The 24,138-nt window shown below is 40.4% G+C and overlaps 1 protein-coding gene across 2 annotated transcripts in view; it reads right to left on the reverse strand.

The window, feature by feature from the left end:
* The window catches only part of cntn4 (contactin 4), a 184,381-nt gene that overhangs the window by 51,682 nt on the left and 108,561 nt on the right, over positions 1–24,138 (reverse strand). For both annotated transcript variants that reach the window (XM_084927524.1, XM_084927523.1), the window contains exons 9-11: positions 13,979–14,118; positions 7,320–7,449; positions 6,422–6,572 (exon numbers count right to left, since the gene is read on the reverse strand). In XM_084927524.1, coding sequence (XP_084783650.1) covers positions 6,422–6,572; positions 7,320–7,449; positions 13,979–14,118 — 421 coding nt within the window. The remainder of the gene's footprint in view (positions 1–6,421; positions 6,573–7,319; positions 7,450–13,978; positions 14,119–24,138) is intronic.

The following is a 24,138-nucleotide window of genomic DNA, read 5'->3' on the forward strand; positions in this document are numbered from 1 at the left end:
GCTGAGTGATAAGCGAGCCGCTTCTCTGTAAGTGTGCAGTGTCCCTCAGTGTGTCTCAGATCTGTTCTCCACCCCTCGCTCGTCATGTCCAGATTCAAGAGACCAAGGTGACCACAGCAAAAACAGACAGCTTGAGGCTTCACAGAACGTGATCAACTCGTAGGTGAAATCATTGTGGCTACATCCATCGTTTATCAGCACTAAGAAAATTTAGTTCTGACTTTTCATCATCAACCTGGTTCCACAGACAAGGTATCTAAGTAACTGTTAAGCTACAACCAGTACTGATGAAGACGCAGATACTGACACCAAGAGCACACTTACAGAATAAAGCAGTGTTGATTTAGGTGCCTTAAACCATTGAAGACAGAGGAGTTTCTAGCAAGATTAATGGTCTGTCTTAGCATTTCCTGTCTAGACCAATAAAGCTATTTTTTGATCAATGGCTAAGTGCAAAACTAAGACAATTTCTTGGCAGCAACATGTTTTTTTTCCCCAACTGAATTCATCATGACCTAACCTTATCTATTTAATAATAATGATAATAAACTACGATAGAAAGAATAAAAGCTCAGTTCTAGAAAAACACACTGACACATATAAGGTCAAAGTCTAAAATAAGACATTTTACACCATCTCCAACTTAGTTCGCAGTCGCATTCTTTGTTTTCTCCTGCATGTCATGCGACTTAACACTTGAACAGCCTAAACCTACTAATGTGAGAAAAAGGGAGTTAACTTTTAGCAAAACTGTAAGCAGATGTTCCCTTGGAAACAAGCCTTCTGTCTTTGTTTAAAGATGTCACTCGAATGGTTGCTTGCTACAGTTAACCATTAATTGCACATAAACGTTAGACATACCCACTATCAGGTCCCACTTGGTTTGTGAAATCACAAGCTCTGTTAGCTCTAAGGCGTCATCGATGAGAAACCAAGACACAAACCCAAAGTCTGTTTTTCACAGAAAGGAAAAAAAATATAATTAAAAAAATGTTTGTTTGTCAGAATGAGGATTTTTATCCTTTAAGACAGGGCAGAGTAGGTATTATGTTTAGATCGTTAAACCTGGACTCTGACTGTCACATATAATCCAATATTAATGTTGATCACGATTTTGGCTTCCCACAATTGAATTAAGCTGATCAAATGATATTGAAAAATGCATGCTCCACCAGCAGAATACATGGCAAAAGCAAATTAAGCGCTCCCTAAATCAGCAACTGACCACATTTCTGAATGTGCCAACCACAGCTGTTCCTTGAACTGTGCAGCGTGTGGTTTCCAGGATTCGTTAAAAGCCAGATATACAACAAAATTCAAATATCTGTCACAGCAGAAGGCAAACAGCTTATTTCTTTGAAGCTGATCATAAACCACTGTTTAGAAATACTCTGGATTCAGCACAAGTGATGTTAACGAAGAAGAAGGCAAAGACAGCTGTTGTCTGTACTGCAAAGCAACACAACTGACTTATTTAACCACCTGAAAAACCTGAAACGATGCAGTGGTTACTAGTGTGAAACGCAGACAGCCATAAAAGCACAGCAGCACAGCAGCACATCTAACTCACAAAGTGCATTCCATTCGACCAAAGACATCTGTCCACTAAACACAGTGAGTAATGAAGACTTCAAGAAAATTGTCAATTTATTGGACAAAAGTGGGTTCTGCAAAATGTCACACGAGGAAAAGAGATGGATCTCACTTGCTTCGAGCTTATTCACATCCATCACGCACGTACAATAAATGGAGTGAAAGAGCTTATATCTTGCTTTAAGAGATGCACTTCCAGCAGATAAATTCATATTTGCCTGCAAAGATGTTTTATTTAACTGGAATTTAGCATAAAGGCTTTAGATGTTGATTTAATTTTGTCTTCAAATTTGACAATTTTTCATTCAGATTTTTTTATAAAAGAGCTGCAGTGAATAATAAAAAGGGCCAACTTTGTTTTGCTTCAAAGATGTGTATATTAATAGGTATATGGATGTAAAAGCAGGGTTATTATTTACATTTTGTCACTTAAATCAATGAATAATTATTGTAAATAATTGTGATGTTATTGATTAAAATAAATGAGAATCATTTTGGCCATAATTGTGCAGCCCTGCTGTCGCCAATTTGCTTTTTCTTTTTTTTTTTTTAGGTTGGGAGCATCAGTCCTAATCGTCTCCCTGACTTTCCGTTAACTCACCAGTTCAGTTAACTTGCTTTGTCAGGTAAACGTGACCGAGCTGGTGTTTTTTGAACAGTTATTTAAAAATAATTGTTGGCATTTTTTTAGTCTATGTGGATGACTTCAGAAATCAAAAACAATTGGAATTCAAGTAGCAATTCTCAAAGACAAGCTAAGCTATGCTAAGCTACACTAAGCAAAGCTAATCTAATCTAAGATATAAATTATGTTATTCATTCCTATGTTGCAGGAGCCAAAACATACAAAATAACTTGGCTAACTATAATAAATAAAATTCACAAAAAAGTAAATCTGTCAATAAATAAAATTTAACTACTGTATAGATATTATTTGTTTTAATATAATAAAATCTAAATGATTTAAATTTGGTTTCATAATTTAATCTATGTAAAATCCCCAAATCAATGTCAATAAATCAGTATTTATCAGTTTTTTTTAGTTTGGTTTCAATATTCGGGCTTTCTAATCAACAAACCAATACATATTTTTATACATATTGTATATTATCTGTGTTCTGCACATACAGACACAACAGGAGCCCAGCTGGCATTTTGACTTGGCAGCAGTTTGCCTGGTGCATTTTGTTCATGGAGTGCCATCTCCCCTCACTGATTATAATACACACAAAGGACTGAATACTGCTTCCCCAGGAATCCAGCCACCAGCAGGTTCTGTATTGTTTCCCCCTGTCTGGATATCTTTTGTGAGGGGAAAAAACATATATTACAATAAAGGGAAATCTAATTTTAGCATAAAGCATTTGCATAACATTGCCTCATCTTAGACCTTTTTAAGGCATGTGACCTTTTGGACTGTGCTCAGTAAAAAAAGAAGCTGAAATACTGACTGTCCATCAGTGTGTTACAGAAAGGTGGAAGGGCGCTATAATGATTGTTAAAGAGTAAAAAATGCATATTGATTTTACATGCATGTGAAGTCCAGCATTATCTGTTCTTTTTTTGCAACAAAGCAAAGACGCAGAAGCGACAGCATCAAACCTGCCACACCCAAAGCTCTTTAATGCCTCCCTCTGGATTTAAACACCTCCTCAAACATTTGCATGGCTTCTAAAGCCAATAGAGATAAATACTCAAGGTCTTTAAAAGATGGCGCTTAATGCAAGAGGGAGCAGCGTCGGGACGTCGGGACGTCAGCACATCTTGCGACGCCTCGTGAGAGGACACTTGATTGAGCGCATCTGCTGCGAGTGGCCTAACAAACTTGATTTCTTCCTGCTGGTGACATATTGAAATGGCGTGTTTTGCAGGCTGCTCTCCGCGCCTGACACGGCCCACTTACACACTCATCAGCAAGACCTGCCCCACTCTGCGCTCTCAGCTGCTTTGTTCCAGCTGATGTCATCTAAACCTCGTCCCTGCAGGGTTGTCTGGGGTAGATAAGACATTCCCTCCCTCTCCACTGGTCTCCCACAAAAAAAAACACACACACACAAAAAAAAATGGGGCTGCTGCTATGAAGATGGATTGCCCAGCTGGTGACACTAGTTCCCTTTCTGCTGAAGCCACTGTGGAGCACTAACGCAATTAAAGCAATTAATCTTCAACAAAAGGGGTTCACGGCTACCTCTCATGATTTTGCATGTTTCTGTATAGGTGCATAACACAACGGGGGGTGTAAAAGGAAGCAGCATAGCAGTCGTGCTTATCACACAACTGATGTGTGATATCAGGATGCGATCGGCTTTCATCAAAGTCGCATCATTTTCACAACAAGCAGCACGATAAGAATAAATACTGTAGTCGACCTACAGGCAGAAAGGCTATAAGCGCGCTGCCGCTTAAAAAGGCAACTTCTCCGACGATTGCCACAGCAGATGCTTAACATTTTATACTGTGCGCCCTGTAACGCAGAAGTGTGTGGTTACGTGTGTGCGTGTGTTGCGGTCACAGATGAGAGTCTGGTGTGTGTTGTCATGCTCCACAAACAGTTACTCGACTTCCTAGTTGTCTTTAAAGTCTGCTATCGTGGCAAAAAAATTTAAATCTAAAAAGATTCCTTTTAATGTAATACAGCTGGGACTGTCTCAATTTTAATTTCAAATCTGTGCTTCTTTTCCGTTTCATTCTGGAACAGCGGCACAGGTGGTCTCAGCCAAATATCATTTATTTAGTGCGAGTAAAAGCATTAAAACACATTAGCGAGCATCAAACAGACTTTCAAACTACCAGAACAAAGACAGCGTTAAAGAAATCCATCTACTAAATGTCCATTAGTCTAATACTCGCTGCTGCACTGAAGAACTAAAGTAAATCTATCTTTCTGCTGCAGCTTCGCCCACAACAAACTTCTAATTTCAATTATTCAGGAGTAGTTGTGTGATTATATTTGAATGATTCAAATCTCGAGTCATTTGTTATTTATCTCAGCAGTTGGTCACCGAGTGAGTACAGTCGGCAGTAAGTGAGAAGAGTGAAGGGCAAGTGCGTGCAGTGATGGAACTTCAGGGAAACAAAGAATCGCAAAGCGTCTATTTAACTTTGAGCTCTGCCGCTTTATTCGTCGCTTCATTCGCAGCAACGTCGATTCATGTCAAACAATCCAAAGTATGATTTCCAAACAACAGGATCAAAGTGCGCTGTGAGGTTGAAGTTTGTTATGGAAGTGGCACAGGGCAAGTGAAGGGCACCAGCAGCGAAACCACTATGCAAATTCCCCGCCACTTTGTTTGACAAGCAACAACACTGCTTTGTATATATGCAAAGCCTGGCAAGACACTCTGCACACAGCCCTGCTGTCAGAGCCGGGTCATGCTAGAACGGTGACACCCAATGGGCGACCCCTGTCTCCGAGCGAGGTTACTGGGCCAGACTTCACGCTGGACTCAGACAGACGCGCACAAGACCGACAGAGTTACCACGTGACATTTCAGGGGTCAAACGTGGCTGGACGCTGAGATCGTTCCTCATTGCTCAGAAACCCGACAGAACTCGAATGATTTGATTTCTGGAGCCGTTCTCGTCCCGCTGAGGTGAAAAGTACTTGATTAGCACGTTGAAATTTACTCAGCAGCCGGTCTGTTCGGCCGCCACTAAAAAGCTGGAGATAAAACACGGTAAACCCCATTAACCATTACTCAGCTCAGCTTCAAGCTGTTTTTATTCTTAGCCACATCTAAGGAGTGCATCAAAATCTCTCCATGGAAGTACGACCACAAAATAAGCCTCAGAGATTGAAGCGTTGTGGTGCACACTGACACTGTTCTTTTGAATTCCTAAAAAAACAAACAAATCAGTTTCTTTTGTGATTTCAGGCCTAGACAGACATACAAAACATGTAATTTAAAACTATGTTACAGTATGCAAGCCAAACGGTATACTCATTCATCCTCATGACAGTTCTGATAAAGCACAGTATAGTGGTCACTTTAAGGTTGCCTGCATCTTTAGTTGGTCAGTGCTGTGATTGATTTGTCAACATATCTTTGATGTTTTACATATATAAATGCAAGCACGAGAACTAGGTCATCAGTGATGATCTTACCTTTATCACTAACTCTAACCCTTTGCTACCAGAGTAAGCAATTTTCGGTTTTCTTTTAAGGTGTTCTCCAAGTCTTGGCAGTCATCAGTGATGGTGGCCAAACAGTTTACAAGTGCACATATAGGACGTGACTATCAGTGACGAGACAATCAGAAATCATGGAATATCAACAGATTTCTGTGGCTAATCACAAAGACGGGAAAAACACCTGTTATTGACACATAGTGGGCAGGCACTGTTAAAGTAAACTTACTGTTGAGTTAATTAGATTTGAAGTTTAGAGTTCTGTCTGAATCAGGTGATGCTGCGTGTTTACCTTACAAATATATAAATATAAAGTGCCCGAGGTGACTGTTGTGATTAGGCGGTGTATGAATAAAATTGAATTGAATCGAACTTTATGGTTATTGGTTAAATAGTACACAGGAAGTTGCCTTTTCCAAAGGATTTAAGTCAAACAGGCACTTAAAATGTGCTAATGCGCCAGTGATTTACATTTTCTGTTATTAAAATGTGTGCATCTCGTCATTCACGGCAACCAGCTGCACAACACACTGGTGTCGGAGGCTTTTACAGCGATATGCTAAAATGAGAACCAGATGAGAGGTGTGGAAGGGGGCGAGTGTTGTTTAGACGTGTCTGTCTTTGTGTCTCAGAGCAATAAGAGCACATGCAAAAAGCACAGGAGTTCTCATGTTGTGGTAAAAGCAAATATTGCGCTACCTGTCGGTCTCTCGCAGGGGTTCGCTGCCCTTCCGCCAAGAGATCACACCCCAAGGAGACATCTTGGGCTTGCACTCGACGAGCGCGTCTCCTCCTACCTTCACCAGCGTCTGGCTCCTCAGTTGATTGTGAGAAAAATCTGGGGCAACAGCTGAGACAAGAGCAGCATGTTAAAGCCAGTATTTGTAAAAGCCTCACACTTTCTTCTCCTTCCTACAATTAATCTCTGATCATTTATTTCATTTTAAATGTGGGGCTCAACAGTTTTTCACCATTACATTACAAATACATTGAATTATTGCTGCGGGTAAATCAATGACAGTGGATTAAAGATCTTTATAATGCGAATAATTAGTAATCAGAACGCTGAATAGTAATGCCCACAGCTGATGGGTTGAAGAGATTGATAACAGGCTTGCATGTGCTGTCTGATCACTCTCATAACAACTCGCCTGCGCTAAAACTCGCTTTAAAAAAATCGTGTGCTGTCCAATAACCTCCCCGACATCCTCTTTTTTTCTCCCCATTGACCAGTAAAACCAGGTGTATTGAGCCCGAGCCCAATCGGCTACACGATCAGGATGAGACGCGCCGGAGGTTGAATGGTGAATGAGGGCAGCTGCCGACAAAGAGCGAAGAGTGACGGGCTTGACAGCGCAGATGGGCGAGGCTGGTGAACAAAGCAGCTCCGAGCATACATCACTGTCAGCAGGACGCATTCATCTTATAATTAATGCTTTTCAATTAGTGGCCAATAAGAGGGAGGCCAGAGGTCATCTGAAGAGGGAGCAAACTTGAAAACAAACACTCTTGCACACACATCTCAAGCAGGGATGCACACATGCCAGAGTGGGTGTGTGCATCCCTGCACACTCTGTAAACCGAGGCGGGGTCTTACCTATAACTCGCAGCTCTGCATTGGAGTAGACCTCCCCGTGCTTATTGCCGGCCACACACTGATACATGCCGGTGTCAGTCAGGGTCAGGCGACTGATTGACAACACCCCGCTGGCGACCTGTATGCGTTCCTACGGACAAACAGACATGTGCCTTTAATATGCTTTACTCCCATGGCTCATCTACATAAAAACAGGCAGCCAGCGGCCCAGTGAATTATGGTCTGGAAGTGACAGACGTGGCAATAAATCTAGGTTTTCATCACTAATGGAGGCAAAGGCTTGGGTGGATGGAGGCAGGCTAGCGGAAAATGACCCTAATCAATCTACATGTTTATGAGAGTGAAATAAAACCATGCTCTATTTATATCTCTGACTGCACCACAGGGCCCGTTTTCCCTTCAGCAGAAAGAGGGGATAAGAGGGGAAGGAGTATCGAGACATCTGAGGTATACAGCGCTGTGAAAATTGCTTTCCAGATAGGTATGCCCTGTACATACTAAGTGCTGTGTACATGGTCACGCTGTACCACCGCTTCATCTGTTTGGACTATTTGCCCGCCTACGGGGGGAAAATCTTGCTCGTCACTGAGCCATCAAATTAAAATCTATTTAAGGACGGCTAGGCCCGATGAACTAAAAACTCGGCTGGATCAGTGAATCAGTCGGACATTTAATCCCCAGTATACATTTATCTCCCTGAACTCGAGTTTTTGCACCGCTCCTTCACTACAGTATTAAATCCTTGAGCAGTTTTCATACATCTCTATGCAGCTGTGTCAGGTTTTTCGCCTCCCCCGTGTCCCTACGTCTGCTGCGTTCTCCTCCGGCTTCACCCATAATGTCATCAGAGCCTATTTCCATAGGGTTTTTTTTTTTTTTTTTTTCTTTGGAGCGGCCTGTGCTCCAGTTGCCAGGGATTAAGGTACTGTGACATGAAAAGAGAGACCGTCCTCGTCGAAAGATCACAAACTAATCCTGTGTTTGAGCAGGTTGCGCCTGAATTTCCATACCGCTCAGGCACCTCCGGATGTGCAGGGGCGAACATCCCTGCTGGCGAAGGAGGCGAATGCTGGCGTGTATCAGTCTGTGCATGGAAAGCATTCCCATTTATGGCAGCTATTAATTAACCATGACATTCCTCTCAAATCAGCAGTTTTTCATGCAGGGACCTGGGGGGGGACCATCTGTACGCCTTATGCTGAATGAAAATGATTGGCAATGTCATTTGCCAACAACTCTGGTGTGATTTACATGATAAAAAACAAACAAACAAACAAAACAAAACAAAAACTCAAAAAATATGGATAAATAGAAAAAGTGAGCTTTTCTGGGATTTTTTTTAGGATTACTATTACTAGTCTTTGTAAGAATGACGCAAAACGCCTGTAAAACTTGCACAGGCTACATTTCATATGATATTATCACAACTTCAATCTACTCATTTGCATTCAAGAACAAAAGGGTGGGGGGGTCTTTCATTCTCTTATACTCTAATCTTTCAAGTTTGATCTTTGTTGACCAGAGATGAGCAGTAACGCGTTACTTGTTCAACTGACCGCTGCGGCACACCTGCACCAGGGCAAACCTCCGCCTACCCCACTCCTGCTTTACAGGTGAAAATAGAGTAACAGGACTGCTAGTCTTTGATTTTATTTATTTTCTGCTGTGCTTCATTTGCATTTATTTGAAAGAGTGAGTGTAAACACAAAAAAATATTTATTTTATGTGCTGGAATGTGCAGAAAATAGGTTTAAATGTTAAACTAATTTCTTCCAGTCAGAGAATGTTGCAGATAATTAAATTTTTGCTTGATGCATAAAGTTAAAAGATTAAAACTAATAAAACAAGTTTTAAAAAGAGACTTTTCCATTTGATTACATGTTGTATGATGGATTATGCAGAAAAAGTAGAATTGGGCTGAAAGATCTATCGCTTTATCACCTATTCAGGTTGTAAATCGTGTTTTTAAAAAGTAACTAAGTAATTAATTACTTTTGAAAATAAGTAATCAGTAAAGTAACGCGATTACTTTTTTGGGAAGTAATCAGTAATTAGTTACTGATTACTTTTTTCAAGTAACTTGACCAACACTGTTGTTGACTAAGAAAAAGGGTTCAAACAAAAAGAAATTATTAGTGCTCACTGGAGGAGAAATGTTAAAGAAATCTGCTAATTCTACTCATAGATGTTTGATTAATTTAATGTGCCTGAGCAGGACAGAAGTAGCAGACGTGAACTAAGCTCAACAGTGGCTTTATAATAACAAGAACAAAACTTGAGGCGAAGCCTGTTTGCTCCACTTGAGCTTGAACGAACATGGAAAACAGGGAATTTCAACCATCTCTCTGATCCTTTTTAAGTAATAAACCACACTTAAAGCAACATTATTTGAAGCCTTTTGGATACGAGTCCTAAGAGAGCAGGGAAACCTAAATTCAAGTGCAGAGCAGTAAGCTATGAGTACGGTGGTCCTTTAAATGGACTAAATCCTGTTTCACGGTGGAGTTTCCTTTTAATTGCAGCGCTACTTAATCCTGCAGCCATTGTCAATAAAGCAGCAGAGAGTGAGGTCCTTCAGATGAAAATGCCACAAGAAAAGAAACATAGCTGTTCTGACACAGGTAATAAAAGCAATCCTGAGAAAAACTGAACACAACAGCTTCGCTGTGGGTCCATAACAAAAAACAGTGGACAAAATGGATAGCCTATAAGACTCACTCAGCCCCATAAGGCAGGGACCTCTCTTCGTTGTTTATTTATTTATTTATTTTTTTAATATTTTTTTTTCTCTTCCACAGATTAGGTGTCCTTTATTCCTGTTAGTTTGTTTCTTTTGTGTTCCTTTTTCATATTTTTGTTTGCATGTACTATAAATTTGGAAAAAGTACAAAATAAAAAGTTTAAAAAAAAAAATTCTTTCAACTTTTATAATGCAAATTTACAGTACTGTGCAAATGTTTTAGGCAGGTGTGGAAAAATGCTGTCAGCAAAGAATGCTTTCACAAATATAAATGACTGTTTATTGGCCCCAAATGTATTCTGCAGCAGGACAACGACCCCAAACACACAGCCAAAGCGCAAAGAAGAACTGGAAGTACTGGAAGTGATGGTACGGCCCCCACGGAGCCCTAATGTCAACATCATCAAGTGCGTCTGGGATTACATGAAGAGACAGAAGGCTGTGAGGAAGCCTACTTAGTTCTTCAAGATGTTTGGAACAACCTACCAGCCGAGGTCCTTCAAAAACTGTGTGCAAGTTTACCAAGAAGAAGGCAAAGGGTGGTCACACCAAATACTGTTTTTTATTTTTTTTTATCTTTTGTTCATTCACTGCATTTTGTTGATTGATGAAAATCAATTATTAACACTTCCATTTGTGAAAGCATTCTTTGTTTACAGCATTTTTTCTCACCTGCCTAGAACCTTTGCACAGTACTGTACGCTGTTGTCCAAGGAGGTATAATTAAGTCCAGTGTCCAACATTCATGGAGAAAAGGGATTCATGAGAAGAGTAACAATTTAACTATAAACCTACTGAAATCCAAAGAAATAATATAGAATGTCCTGGATAAAGTTTTTTTTTTAAACAAAAACACATGAAGTACAGTCCTGCTATGACTCTGATGATAAATGAAGGTAAAAAACCCCCAATACTAGTTGTTTTTGGAAGGTTAATGACATCATTATCTGCCACTCCACAGCTGCCTACAAAAGTATGATTATGCTAGTCTTTAGTTTTTAGGAGAGGGTAAGTTTGCTTTTTTAAATAAAAGTCAAGTGCTGAGTTGAGAAAAGGACCATCCTAAGGTATGAGGAAGACTCCAGAAACTGTTCCTACTTCATCCAAGAACGTGCTAATGCTAAAGCTGGAGAGGGCTAGAATGGCAGCTGAATGATTGTTCATGTGTATTAGAACAGGGGCACAGCATTGCAGTACACTGAAAGCATGTGAGCTTAGTGGACGGTCCATATGTCATCATTTAACAAGTAAATGTAGCGCACATATAATTGACTATTTGACCCCTCCAGGAACCGACATAGTCAAAAAATGACTTTTACGTTGCTCTTTTTTATGCTCAAAGTTCATCAGAAGTTACTTTCAGTGAACTGCTCAGTCAGAAGAGCCGCAATTGATTCATCGTTAATAAATAACAACAAACGGCGGCTCCTCTCCCCACCGCTTCTTACATCACTGACCTTTCCCTCTTCCACTCATTAAGCCACTGCGGTTAATGGTGGCATTTCAAACAATGTAACACCTTTGCTGATTAATCCATTCACCCATGCGTTTGGAATGTATCCATTAATTATGTGTATGTTAAGAAGAATTGTGCAGCACAAACATCAGTGCCATCACTCTAACCTTTAATCGTGCACTTACTGCCCCGTATCCAGAGGGTGATGAACTGTGTGTGTAGTTTTTCTCTGTTTTTGAAGCGATCTTTAGAAATTTAATCTATAACCTAAATTCTTAAAAAGTAAGCACACTGTGTAAAATGTGCAAATCTCACAAATCTGTTTTATTGACAGTAGAATATAAATATAAATCAAATGTTTAGCATTTTAATTAAAAAATACGGTCTTATTAGTGACATTGTGTTTATCACTGTAGCTTCCCCTCTTCCTGTAGCAACAGTTCGCACACATCTAACAACTGAGGAGACTAGTTGCTGGACTTTTGAGGCAGAAATGTTTTCCTGCACTTGTCTTTTATAGGAGTCTAGCTGCTCGGCAGCCTCGTGTTGTCTTTGTTTCTTTAGTTTTTTCATGTTTTCAGTTAGTGAAAGGTCTGGACGGCAGGCCACTTCACCACACAGACTCTTCTACTTTGCTTTCTGAATAGATGGAGTATGTAGTTTAGCATCGTCTTGCCAAAATATGCAAGGCCTCTGCTGAAAAGCACATCATGTGGATTTGAGCATATGTTGCCTTTTCAGTTGTGCAAGTTGCCAATTCCAAAAACACTGATGCACCCCCATACCATCAGAGATGCTTTTGAACTCTTCTTTAGTCCAGAGGATGTGGCGTCCACGTTTCCAGAAATGTTCTCTTTGATTTGTCTGACCACGGAACAGTTTTTCCACTTTTCTTGTGTTCAAACCATGTTTCCTAGCTTCATTCCTGGATTCAGTAAGTTTAGAGAAAGAGAAGACTGCAACATTCCTGATTTTGTAGCGTCTTTTTTGCTTGATAGAGCAGATGAACCTGCATTCGAGGACGGCACTGTAAACTGTGGTCACAGACAGTGATTTCTGGAAGTGTTTCGGAGTCTGTGCGGTGATCTCCATGCCAGGATCGTGCATGTTTTTGATGCAACGCCACGGGAGAAGATCATGGGCCTTGAATATTGAGTTTCTGCTTTGTACCTTGTTCTCCAGACTCTCACAATCTTTTGATGATATTATGTACTGTAAATAATAAGATATTCAAACAGTTTTACAATTTTGCAGATTGCTGAACCTCTGCTCATCTTTACTTGAGCAAAAAACTCTGTCTATGCCCAATAATATTATCAACCCTTAGTTGCTCATTGTGAACAAAATATGGGTTTATTTACATTTGTAGGAATTGTCATTGCACCTCCAGTAAACAGAGAAAGAAGCAGTAAGGTCACAGGGAGTCAAACGGGATCAATCAAATGCTTTGTTGTTTACTATTTTTAAGAAACTGCCAAATAAGAAAAACAATAACATGATTACTCTCACACACCGAAAACACAAGAGCCTTACCTCATAAGAGGTGCTGATAAAAGCGTTTGCCATTGGCTAAACAGGTTGTTGATTACTCTCCCCTGATGGCAAGCCAAATCAGTTTTTTTTATATGAAAAAGCCTGTGCTGTGTGGAGTACTGCCTCCAGTAATAACAACACACAGAGTTCATTTCAACCACATGTATAACATTCAAGTACTGATCGATATCCTCTGGTGTGTTTGTCGCCTTTCTTGCATAATGTAGCAAATTAACATAATGCCTGTTTATTTATCAGGTGCACGCTGTGCCTGAATGTCCAATCGTTATTTTCCAAACAACCTGACTAAATGATCTGATATCATAATCCAACATAAATAATAAATACAGGGGATCGTATTTTTGCAAATGCCAACAGCAGAGTTCAGTTAAAGTTAGGTGTGGAAGTAGGCTGGTCCTAATAGACTCATCTCTCATCACCGGACTCATAATGGGGACTCGGAGGGGGGCGGCGAGCTAAAATGAAAGTAGGATATACAATGTTTGTATAGAGAATCTTGTATTTTTCTTCTTTGGTGGCACAGGATTAATAACCGCGCTCGGCGTGGAGAGATTTAGCAGAAGATTAGGGTGGCTCTTACATCACTGTACTTGGCCTGCTTACAGTTTCGTCTCTCAGCACAGCAGACACAGTTTAATTCCTTTGAAATAAATGCTGTTTTGCAGAAGTGAGTAACATAAACTGAACAGGAGGCACTGTGTTGTAATGAAGAAGAATATAATGCAAGGTAATTAGTCAGTAAAGCTTGAACGAGCAGCGCAATAAAGCTCTGAAAGTACAGTACATGGCTGCTCCAATCCTTCATTCGGCAGCACGGAGTGTGTGAGAAACATCTGTCGCGAAGCTGCCGAAGAAGGTCTAGCCCTTTTCTTCAGTTCTAAAAACACGCGGGTCGCCGGGAGCTCTCACCTCGGTAGACTCCAGGTTTTCCCCGTTCTTCATCCACCTGTATGAAGGCTTGGGCTTCCCGGTGGCTTTGCACTCCCACGCCAGCGAGTCGTCGATGAGCTTCTGGACATCTTGGGGCGTCTCGATGAGATGAGGAGGAGCTGGAAAGAGCGGAAATACGAGGCAATTAGAGTGAACGCTTTTTTTTCAATTCACAAATCTGATGTTCTCAAAATACCTCATATATGCAGCAAAACACTATGGTTAACCCACAAAAGTACCATGCACAAAAGATGTCATATCAGTGCTTAAGTTGGTGCTACCGAAATAAAACGTTTCTTTCAGACAGCGTGATCCAAAGCCGTCAACATGTTTGGATGCTTTGTGGATTCCTGAAGTGTTACACTTATCTTGTCATTTCCTTGTCATTGACAGTGAATGCCTGCTGATGAGGAAATTTACACAGTACCTGAAATAAATATGCATGTGTAGTACTACACTTTCACTGGACTGGTCTTCTATAGCAGCGGTCTCCAACCTTTTTTGCGCCACGGACCTGTTTATGCCCGACAATATTTTTCACGGACCGGCCTTTAATGTGTCGCGGATAAGTACAACAAAATAAAACTAGTACCGGTACCAAAAAAAAGAAGATTTATTCATAACACACGTGAAAAGACCCAGGAAAACCGAGTTAACGATAAAAACGATAACAAAATAACGCTGAAAACCAATAAAATACCTGAAAACCATACATTTCACACCTGAGCCTCAACTCTCGCGGCCCGGTACCAAACGACTCACGGACCGGTACCGGTCCGAGGCCCGGGGGTTGGGGACCGCTGTTCTATAGGACTTTCCTACTCAAGTACTCAAAGCACTGTACACAACATGTCTCATTCACACAAGAACCTATTTTTCTGCATCTAAGTGCATGCTATTGTACCTAACATTCACACACATTCATGCTCCAAAGAACTTATCAGGGGCAACTCAGCGTTCAGTATCTTGTCCAAGGATGCTTTGGCATACAGACTCGAGAAGACAGGGATTGAACCACCAACCTTCTGATTAGTCTGACATTTAGTCAAATACACTCATCAGCCTCACACGTCACACCCTTCTTCCAATGCAACAGGGGAAGAACTACAGTAGACAACCATCATACCATCCATCCATCCTCTTTTCTCCTCTGCATCTTCTATATCCATGACCCACACATAAGGGCGTGGGAGATTTTCACAATTAGAAGCACTATTACGAGTGCAGTGATTTACACAATGAAATAATGCAAGCATAATGAGCAGAACTCTTTAAGTTTATCTGTTTTGATCGTGCAGACACATACAACCAATCTTTGTCCAAAGTGCAGACACTTTGTTATTTGCCCTAATTTTCTAACACATTTGTAAATGCTAAGAACGAATGAGAAATGATCTTTCTAATGCGCAGAAGTAAACTCTTGAAGGATGTCATATTCTAACGACTGAAAATTGAACTGTAATATATGGAGGCAAGAAAAGGTTGCACTCTCTCTCTGCTGGGGGTTTTGGGGGCATAATGCAGCTTTCGAGGAAGACTGCAGACCCTTTAACCCAGTTGTTATTTGCATTATTTATACTGGAACTGTGTAATAGACTGCAGAACATCAATCACAAAGTGCAGTGAATGACAGTGCTCATCATTTTAAAACTGAATAATGAATCAGTTCAGTCATTTATTATAAAAACAAATAGAACATGCATTTATGTCAGAAACCAAAGGTTGTTAATAAGCTAATCCAGTAAAAGGAGTGGTTTAGTAGTGTGGTTGTTGTGTGCTTTTATTCAATTCTAGTTACAAATTTTCTTCCCACTTGTAGCAACACTTATATTTTGAATTTCACACGATCCTGTGAATAAGAAAGATTTCACAGGACTCTAAGCGGTCCTGTGAAAAACTAACATCCCCGTCATTCAGCAGCGTGCAGAAGCACATTTATCAGCACTAACATGAAGTAATCCTTTACTTTATCAGTCTCTCACATATTTGCACTTTTGGCTCGTCTTTACAAAGTTGCTTCAGCTCATCGAGGTTTGTGGGCATTCACATATGCACGGCTCTCTTAAGGTCCAACCGCAAAGTTTCAATCAGGCTTTAAACAGAACTGCACAGGGTCTTATGAAAACTTTCTGCCCAGTAGACCACCAGATATAGTCAGACCAACCTGCCTGGCACCAACAAGCACACCATGTTCACTCAAAAAAATCTCCTTTCTTCCATCTCTACATACCATAATGCAGTGAGCTGCTGCCATGTGACCGACTCATCAATGAGTACTTGAACAGCTGTATCTAATGAAGTGGGCAGGGAGCATGTGCATTATATATATATATATATATATATATATATATATATATATATATATATATATATATATATGTATATATATATATATATATATATATACATATATATACATACATATGTATATATAATAATACATACATATAATACATATGTATACATACATATGTAGACTAATACATATATATATATATATATATATATATATATATATATATATATACATATATATACATACATATGTATATATAATAATACATACATATAATACATATGTATACATACATATGTAGACTAATACATATATATATACATACATATGTAGACTAATACATATATATATATATATATATATATATATATATATATATATATATATATATATATATATATATATACATACATATAATACATATGTATACATACATATGTAGACTAATACATATATATATACATACATATGTAGACTAATACATATATATATATATATATATATATATATATATATACACACACACATACACACACAGATTTGTATATGTGCATACATTTGAGGTGTAGTGACGTGAGTCTGGATTAATTGTCATGGGTCTGGGTCTGTGAGCCGGCGTTTTGTGTTTTGGAATTATTAATAGTCTTTCATTTCATTGTTATTTAGTTTCTAGTCTCTTGATCTCTGTCTCTGTACTTCCCCTTTGTTCCTTGTGTCACATCTAGTCAAGTTATGGTTTCATGTCTGTGCTTTTCACTGTCTTGTGTTTCCTGTTTTACTTTGACAGTCTCCTGCACTATGTCAGGCTTTTCTAGTTTTGCTTCTCCCGGTCTCGTTGCGTGTGATTTCTCCCAGTTGTGTGTGTCTCCTCCTGTGTCTCATTCCCTCGTTAACCCTCTGTGTTTTTAAGCCTTTTGTCTTCCTCTGTTTGTCGCCGGATCAACTGTGTATCACCTGCTGCATTTCTCCATGTTCCAGGTTCATTGTTCCTTGTCTCAGGTTTTTGTATTCGGTCTTTAATTTCCTTATATTTGTTTTAAGGTTTTTCCCAGTTTTGTCATTCTCTCCTTTGCTTCACTGTAATAAAGGCTCGCTTTCAGTTTAAGTCTCTCACCGTCTGTGTCTGCACTTGGGTCCACACTCTCTCTCCACACGTCTGCATTAATTAACCAACAAATCAGCTAATGAATGATAACATCTTTCTTTCTTTGAAGTGCAGTAACAAACCCTGAATTACACATCTACTGCCTTTGACTGGAGCTAAAAAAATGTAAAAAGATCACTGAACTCCTTTTATGCTTTCTTTTACTTTCCAAGTGTTCTTATATCTGAACAAAAAGGATGAAAACCAGATCCATATTCATTAGGGTGGGCACCGGCACCATAAAAACGCTCCATTCAATACAGTCTCGGTAAATAATGGTATAATTATACGGAGGGAGAATTGATTCTTGCTGTGTCATGCAAGTAACTCAGGGCTGGTTAATGACTAAGCTGGAAAAGAGGTACATAAAACTAGATCTTTAAAGCTCTCCCTGTGTGTAATGTTCTGTACGTTCCTCTTGATATGTAGGTCCAGCCACTATCATCCTATATCACACAAGGCCAGTAGCAGGACAAGAGGAATAGCTGACCACACTTTTCCATTCCACAGATCTCACCTAATGTCACCGTCAAGGACTGACCTTTTCACTTACAGTACAAATCCTGCTCTAATTGGCTTCGCTATACAGTATTTTGCCTTCAAGTAAAGCGTGATACACAGGAGAACACGGAGAAATTCAGTGGCTGCAAATCCCACTATTTCTGTGCATTACACATTCAGCATGTAGTCAAAGTGTGCGTGCGTGGGCCCGTGTGTGTGTTGGGAAAGAGAGAGACAAAAAAGGCTGATAAAAAGAGGTAGATGAGGCAACCAGAGGGGGTATTTGTGTAGTTTTGTTTAGCTATGCTGGAGTCTTGCACTGATACGACATCAAAATCCGGCCAGTATGAAAGAGCGATTTGTGTTTGTGGATCATGTGCTGCTAAAATCATGCATGAGGTTGGTTGAGATCATTAACATCTGACTCGTATGGAGCCAGTGTTGTTGTTGTCAGTGCAGCTGAGGGGAAAAAAGTGATGAATTTCTTTTAAACTAAAAGCTGCTGGAAGATGAATCTTCAGTTATTTATCCCGACACAGAGAAGACATGTTATTCTCAAATAGGTCCAGGGCAAAATATCGATTCGCTAACGTTTTGATTCGTCTTGCGATATATTATCACAACAGTGAGGCCAAATGTCAGTGATTTAAAAAAAAAAAAAAAGTGTAGTTGCTTTAAATTTAAGCTTGGACAACAGGGCTAATTATGTGAAGGAACACACAAACATACACACTCTGAGCTGTCTGTTGTTCAAACTCTATATTCAAATGTAAAACAGTAAAACAATTCAAATATTAAATTGCCAAAAAAAACCACTGCTTTCTGAATGTATATGTTCACTCTTATTTTGAAGCCACTAACACATTTCAAAGAAACTGGGCAGATTTACCGCTGAGCTCTGCTAACTCAACAGATTCCAACGTTCCTTTGTGCACTGTATCATAGTCTAAGGAGCTTGGAAAGAAAAGCGTCTGGACTTCTGTAAGTTGCTTGAAGACGTTTCACCTCTCATCCGAGAAGCGTCTTCAGGTCTAAGGTCAAATGGTGGAGAGTCCCAGATTTAAGCCCTATGGGAGTGTCCCCCAAGAAGGACATGGACCCCCTGCTGTTCCTCTACCTAATCACACGAGCCAGGGTTTGAAAATGGGTGTAGGTCACAATCAGGCCATGTCCACGCTAATATGTTTTTGTTTGAAAATGCATCTTTTTCTCTCCGTTTTGGCCTTCTGTCCACACTGAGACGGCGTTTTTGGTCAAGGAACACGGAGCTTTTTGAAAATGTTCTCCAAAGGGGATGAAAAACGTCTTTCGAAAACGATGACGCATTTTTATGATGCAGTCATGTGACCAATTCAACTAAGATGGCGGATGGCATTGTAGTCTTTATTCTTGCTCGCTTTTGCAACGTTGTGCTCTTGTGTTACTCGCAGCAACAACTCCATCTCATTGTCAGTCCATTTAAAAAAACTCGGTGCTTTTCCTCGACAGTTTGCTGCGACATTTCAAACAGCCGGAAACTAAATAAACAGAAGACGGAAATGACGTAGGTCGAATCGTCTTACGTTTCACGCATTCGCTGTACAGAACATAAGCGTTTTCAGTCGTTTCTTTTCGAAAACGATTAAAAACGAGTGTGGATGCAGAGCGTTTGTAGACGAAAACGGATTTATCCGAATTAGTGTAGACGTAGCCTCAGCCAAGGTTTCGGGTGAACCCGCTGTGAAACCTAGCCCCACTCTATCATGTTATTGCCTGAGGTCAAAAGGCCCACGGTGTGTGTTGGCGTTAAGGCGTCTGGGAAGGGATCTCTCCACCATTTGACCCTAGAACTGAAGAATCTTCTAGAATGAGAGATGTCTTCAAGCAACTTAAAGAAGTCCAGACGCTTTTCTTTCCAAAATCCTTAGACTACAATGGCCTGGATGACTGAGAACACAGACATACACTGTATCATCTACCTTCCAAACTCTGAAAGCTTAAATGGTAAGGGCTTTCCTTGTATAAAATGTTACCTGATTGGGTTGTATGCATTCATGTAGTATGAGCATATATTATATTGGAATGTTATTTTCAACAGCAGCACGGTGGTGCAGCGGTTTGCACTGTCAGCTCACAGCAAAAAGGTCCTGGGCTCGTGTCAGATGTATGTATGAGCTTGCATGTTCCATCGAGGTACTCCAGCTTCTTCCTACCTCTCGTCATATTAAAGCTAGAATAGGCTCCAGAGCCCGTAAGACTCAACTCACAGAAGATGGATGGATGGATATAACTGGTTTTCCTGTTTTGCTTCATTTTAATGTTGCATTTACATGCCCACTGCTATAACACCAAATGCTTTCAACCAGCCTCTGTAAGCATTTGGGAAAAGAGGAGACGTAGTGATTTAATTTTGAAAGTGAAATGTTTTCATATTCTTGCTAAATAAGAATGTTTCTGCTCAACAGTTTGGGCCTCGGCGGATATCTTCATCGCTTCAAAATGCTCCAAACGTTTTCAGTGGGTGACAGGTTTGAACTCAAGGCATGCCAGTTTAGCTCCTGCTGCTGGAATGTGTGCAGAACATAGTTTGGAATTGTTGCTGACAGAGACCTGGAAAAAGACATCGACTACATTATGTTGCTCCTGAATGCATACAACCTGTTCCAGCTGAGATTGGGTGAGAGGTGGGGTACACCCCGCACAGGTCACCGGTGTGCTGCAGAGCTAACACACACAGACACACAGACAATAATTCACACTCATGTGCACCTACAGTCAATCTGGAATCACCAGTTTACTTAACAAGCCTGTCTCTGGACAGTGGAATCAAACCCACTCACACACAGGGGGGGACGTGAAAACTTGTGAGCAAACAAAGACTTGTTCCTGAGTCCATGGAGTGATTTCCACCACAGAATTGTGCCTGATTTTCAGGGCCTGGAGATTAAACCCATCGCCCCTGGTTTCCTCTCAGTGTTATCACTATATGTCAAAAAACTATATGTTTTTTATTCTTTGCTTGAGGTGTTTTCTATATGCAGTAAACACAAAATCACTAAATTCATATTGATGCTGTACATGAGTGCAAGCTTTGCAGGCATTCAGTCAGCTTCACCATATGTGCCTGTATACATTTGCTGCAACAAATGGGAAAGATGGGAAACTAGACTTTCTATAAACGTTACCATCACCACTTATTTAGCCTAACATCCATTCATGCTACACCAGCTCTCCATCAGAGTCCGACTGGGCTGCCCCCACCCGCCACATTTTTCGGAGCCGCATTGTCATCGTTGTCCCCCCCCCTCGCTGTCAGCATCCTTCGCTCTATCCCTCACCTGCTGCGCGCGCATCGACCCTCAGAAAACGCTTGCCAAATGAAAGCCGGCAGCCCGTCCCAGCCTGCGCCGGGGCTAAGCACACAAACAATCAGGTGCGACGTCAAGAGGCTAAAGCAGAGGAAAGATGGGAATTTGCCTTATCGGTGGAATCACTACGAGATAATGCAGCGGTAAGCCAGCAAAAACACAAATGGGAACACAACAGGGAAACTAACCTGTCACAGTTCTGCATTTACTTCCCCTATGAGTAATATCGACACCAGCAAGTGAGCAAAAGCCCATTTCTTTTCAAAGTGTTTTCTTCACAGGGGAAATTTAAAAACCTTTTTGTCTATGGCTTGGATTTGCTGTTAGGAACTTCATCCAGTACAGAATTATGACTAATAAGGAGAAAAAACAATATGATCACAAGGTGCAGCTGATTTTGCAAATCTGCTTTGGCCTCAAGCTAAATCGTTTATTTATTAAAATACATGAAGACAGGAAAGAAGAGATGGAAACCTCCTGTAAAAATGCTGTTGTAATACAAACATAGCTCCTTCGCATTTTCAGTGTATTAGAGAGAAAAACAAAGCAGTGCTTCTGTCTCTTAGTACATCAAGAGTGGTATTAAAAGTGTGACCGATGTGCCTCCATAAAGTAACACCTTCATTCCTTCCTGTCTAACACAAAAGCCATGCTCGCCTTTCACTGTAGCTTGCTTAGATGTACAAGAGATACCCTTATCGATTCCCCCCATTGGCTTACACTGCTGACGAATGTCTCAAAGGCTTAATTCAAAGGGAGTTCAAAATAAGATTACTGATTTTTATCACCTGGCTGCAGACAGCAGGGATGAGAGAGAGAGGGAGAGACTGACAAAAGCCATCAAAACTGAGAGAGGAGAGGTGGCTCAGAGGGACGAATCAAGCATTGGCGGATCACAGCGTGCTCCTGCCCCGTCAGAGCGAGCGAGGCTAAGTGCTTCCAGGGCTGTTATAAATAACGGCAAATTGTTTAATGCCTCAAATGAGTTATTTGTGACGGCTGACACAGCAGGACTGGAAGGGGAGAAAATAAGAAGGAAGAAAACAGAGAGATGTCGAGGTGGGAGGAAACGCCACAGAATGTGAAAAGCACAAGTAAACAGTCTCAAAGACCTTGGTGGAAATTAAATATCCTGGTTCAAATGTTGCTGCAAACATGAATGTAACAGCACAGTTTGATCTGGTTATTCAAAACTGCATTAGCAGCTGTTTCGAACAGTTACCAAGATAATTTACACATACAATTTGAAGGTTCAGAGAAACAGGAAAAAAACGCGTTTTCGAGCTACAGGCCTCAGTTAGCGTGTTAAAGGTCATGACAGTACAATTAGAAAACATATGGCTTGTTTGGAAATGCTACCAGGGGCAAATCTCTTTTTCTTGGCCAATGTTGCTAAAGATAGCATAGCAGGGATGGTGGTGGAGGGGTGATGATTTGGGCTTGTTTTGCAGCTGCAGCACCCAGGCATCTTACAGTCTTTGAGTTGACCATAAACTCGATATAGTCAAATGTGAGACTATCTGTTCAACACAAGTGTGGTTAAAACTGGGTCATGCAACAGGGCAATGGTCCCAAGGACAGAAGCAAACAGCAGAATGAATGAAAAAGAAAATCAAGGTGTTGGAATGAGCCAGTCAAAGACTCTTTGAAGGAGGAAGTCTTGGCGTTGTTCTAAATGAACTCCACAGTGTTTTTTTTATGGTGTAAATGTGTGATCCGACCTCGATCTGAACCAACTACCAGATGTGCATTGCAAGTTTGAGCTAAAAAACTTCCCATAGCCATGTATGCTTCGTATGCTAGGATGTGGCAATGTACTATATCTCACGCCAACCAGTCACGGCAGATGGCCCCGCCCCTCCCTGAGCCTGGTTCTGTCGGAGGTTTCTTCCTGTTAAAAGGGAGTTTTTTCCTTCCCACTGTGGCCAAAGTGCTTGCTCATAGGGGGTGATTGTTGGGTTTTTCTCTGTATGTATTATTATAGGGTCTACCTTACAATATAAAGCGCCTTGAGGCGACTGCTGTTGTGATTTGGCGCTGTATAAATAAAATTGAATTGAATTGAATAAGTATAGCTGTCCAGAGGTCTCTCTTGGTCAGCAACTAGCCATGAAATGAATGTAAATTCTCCATGTTCTCCTAATTGCTTTTGTTGCTCCAGCCCAGGACACATCTGCCCAGTAAGCTGACTGAACATTCTCACGTGGCTTGTAATGACGCATTTTTGCTCACTTGGATTTTCATCTGTGTGAAATGTAGACCAACAAAAGGTGTGAAAATGCTCTCAGAGAGCTATGCTTAAACAAATACCTGCAAAGGTCAATGAACTGATGCGATTTTGTAAAGAAGAGTGGGCCAAAATTCCTCTAAACGATGTGAGAGCCTGATAAAGTCATGCTGCTACAAACTATTGGAGCACTGGGATACTTATTTTTCATAGAATTGCAGAGACCAATGTTTAACCTCTGGTAACAATTTATGTAACGGTATAAAACCAGAACTTTAAAAAAAAGTCAGAAATTGGGTACAGGGTTCCCCTTCATTTAAAATTTAGATCTTTTCTATTTATTTATTCATGCACTTCTAACACACGTCTTCAGACTGCAGGAATAATGCGGCGCACAAGGAGAAAAACCACCGCGCAGCTGATACACAAGATGGATACAGAATGAAACTTGTCAGAATGGATTACATGCTTTTCATCTAAATATTCAGTATAGCCTTAAAACCTAAGAGTAAAATTATTTTTAACCTTATTTCTTTTTGTATTTGGCAGAACACGGACTGTCTTTGGATACTGTACCATAAAATCTCAGAGAAACAGTGCAAATATGTACCCTTTACTCTTTCA

This window comes from Perissodus microlepis, chromosome 5, assembly GCF_051167445.1.
Source record: "Perissodus microlepis isolate ML-2025 ecotype Zambia chromosome 5, ASM5116744v1, whole genome shotgun sequence".
Classification (NCBI taxonomy): Eukaryota; Metazoa; Chordata; class Actinopteri; order Cichliformes; family Cichlidae; genus Perissodus; species Perissodus microlepis.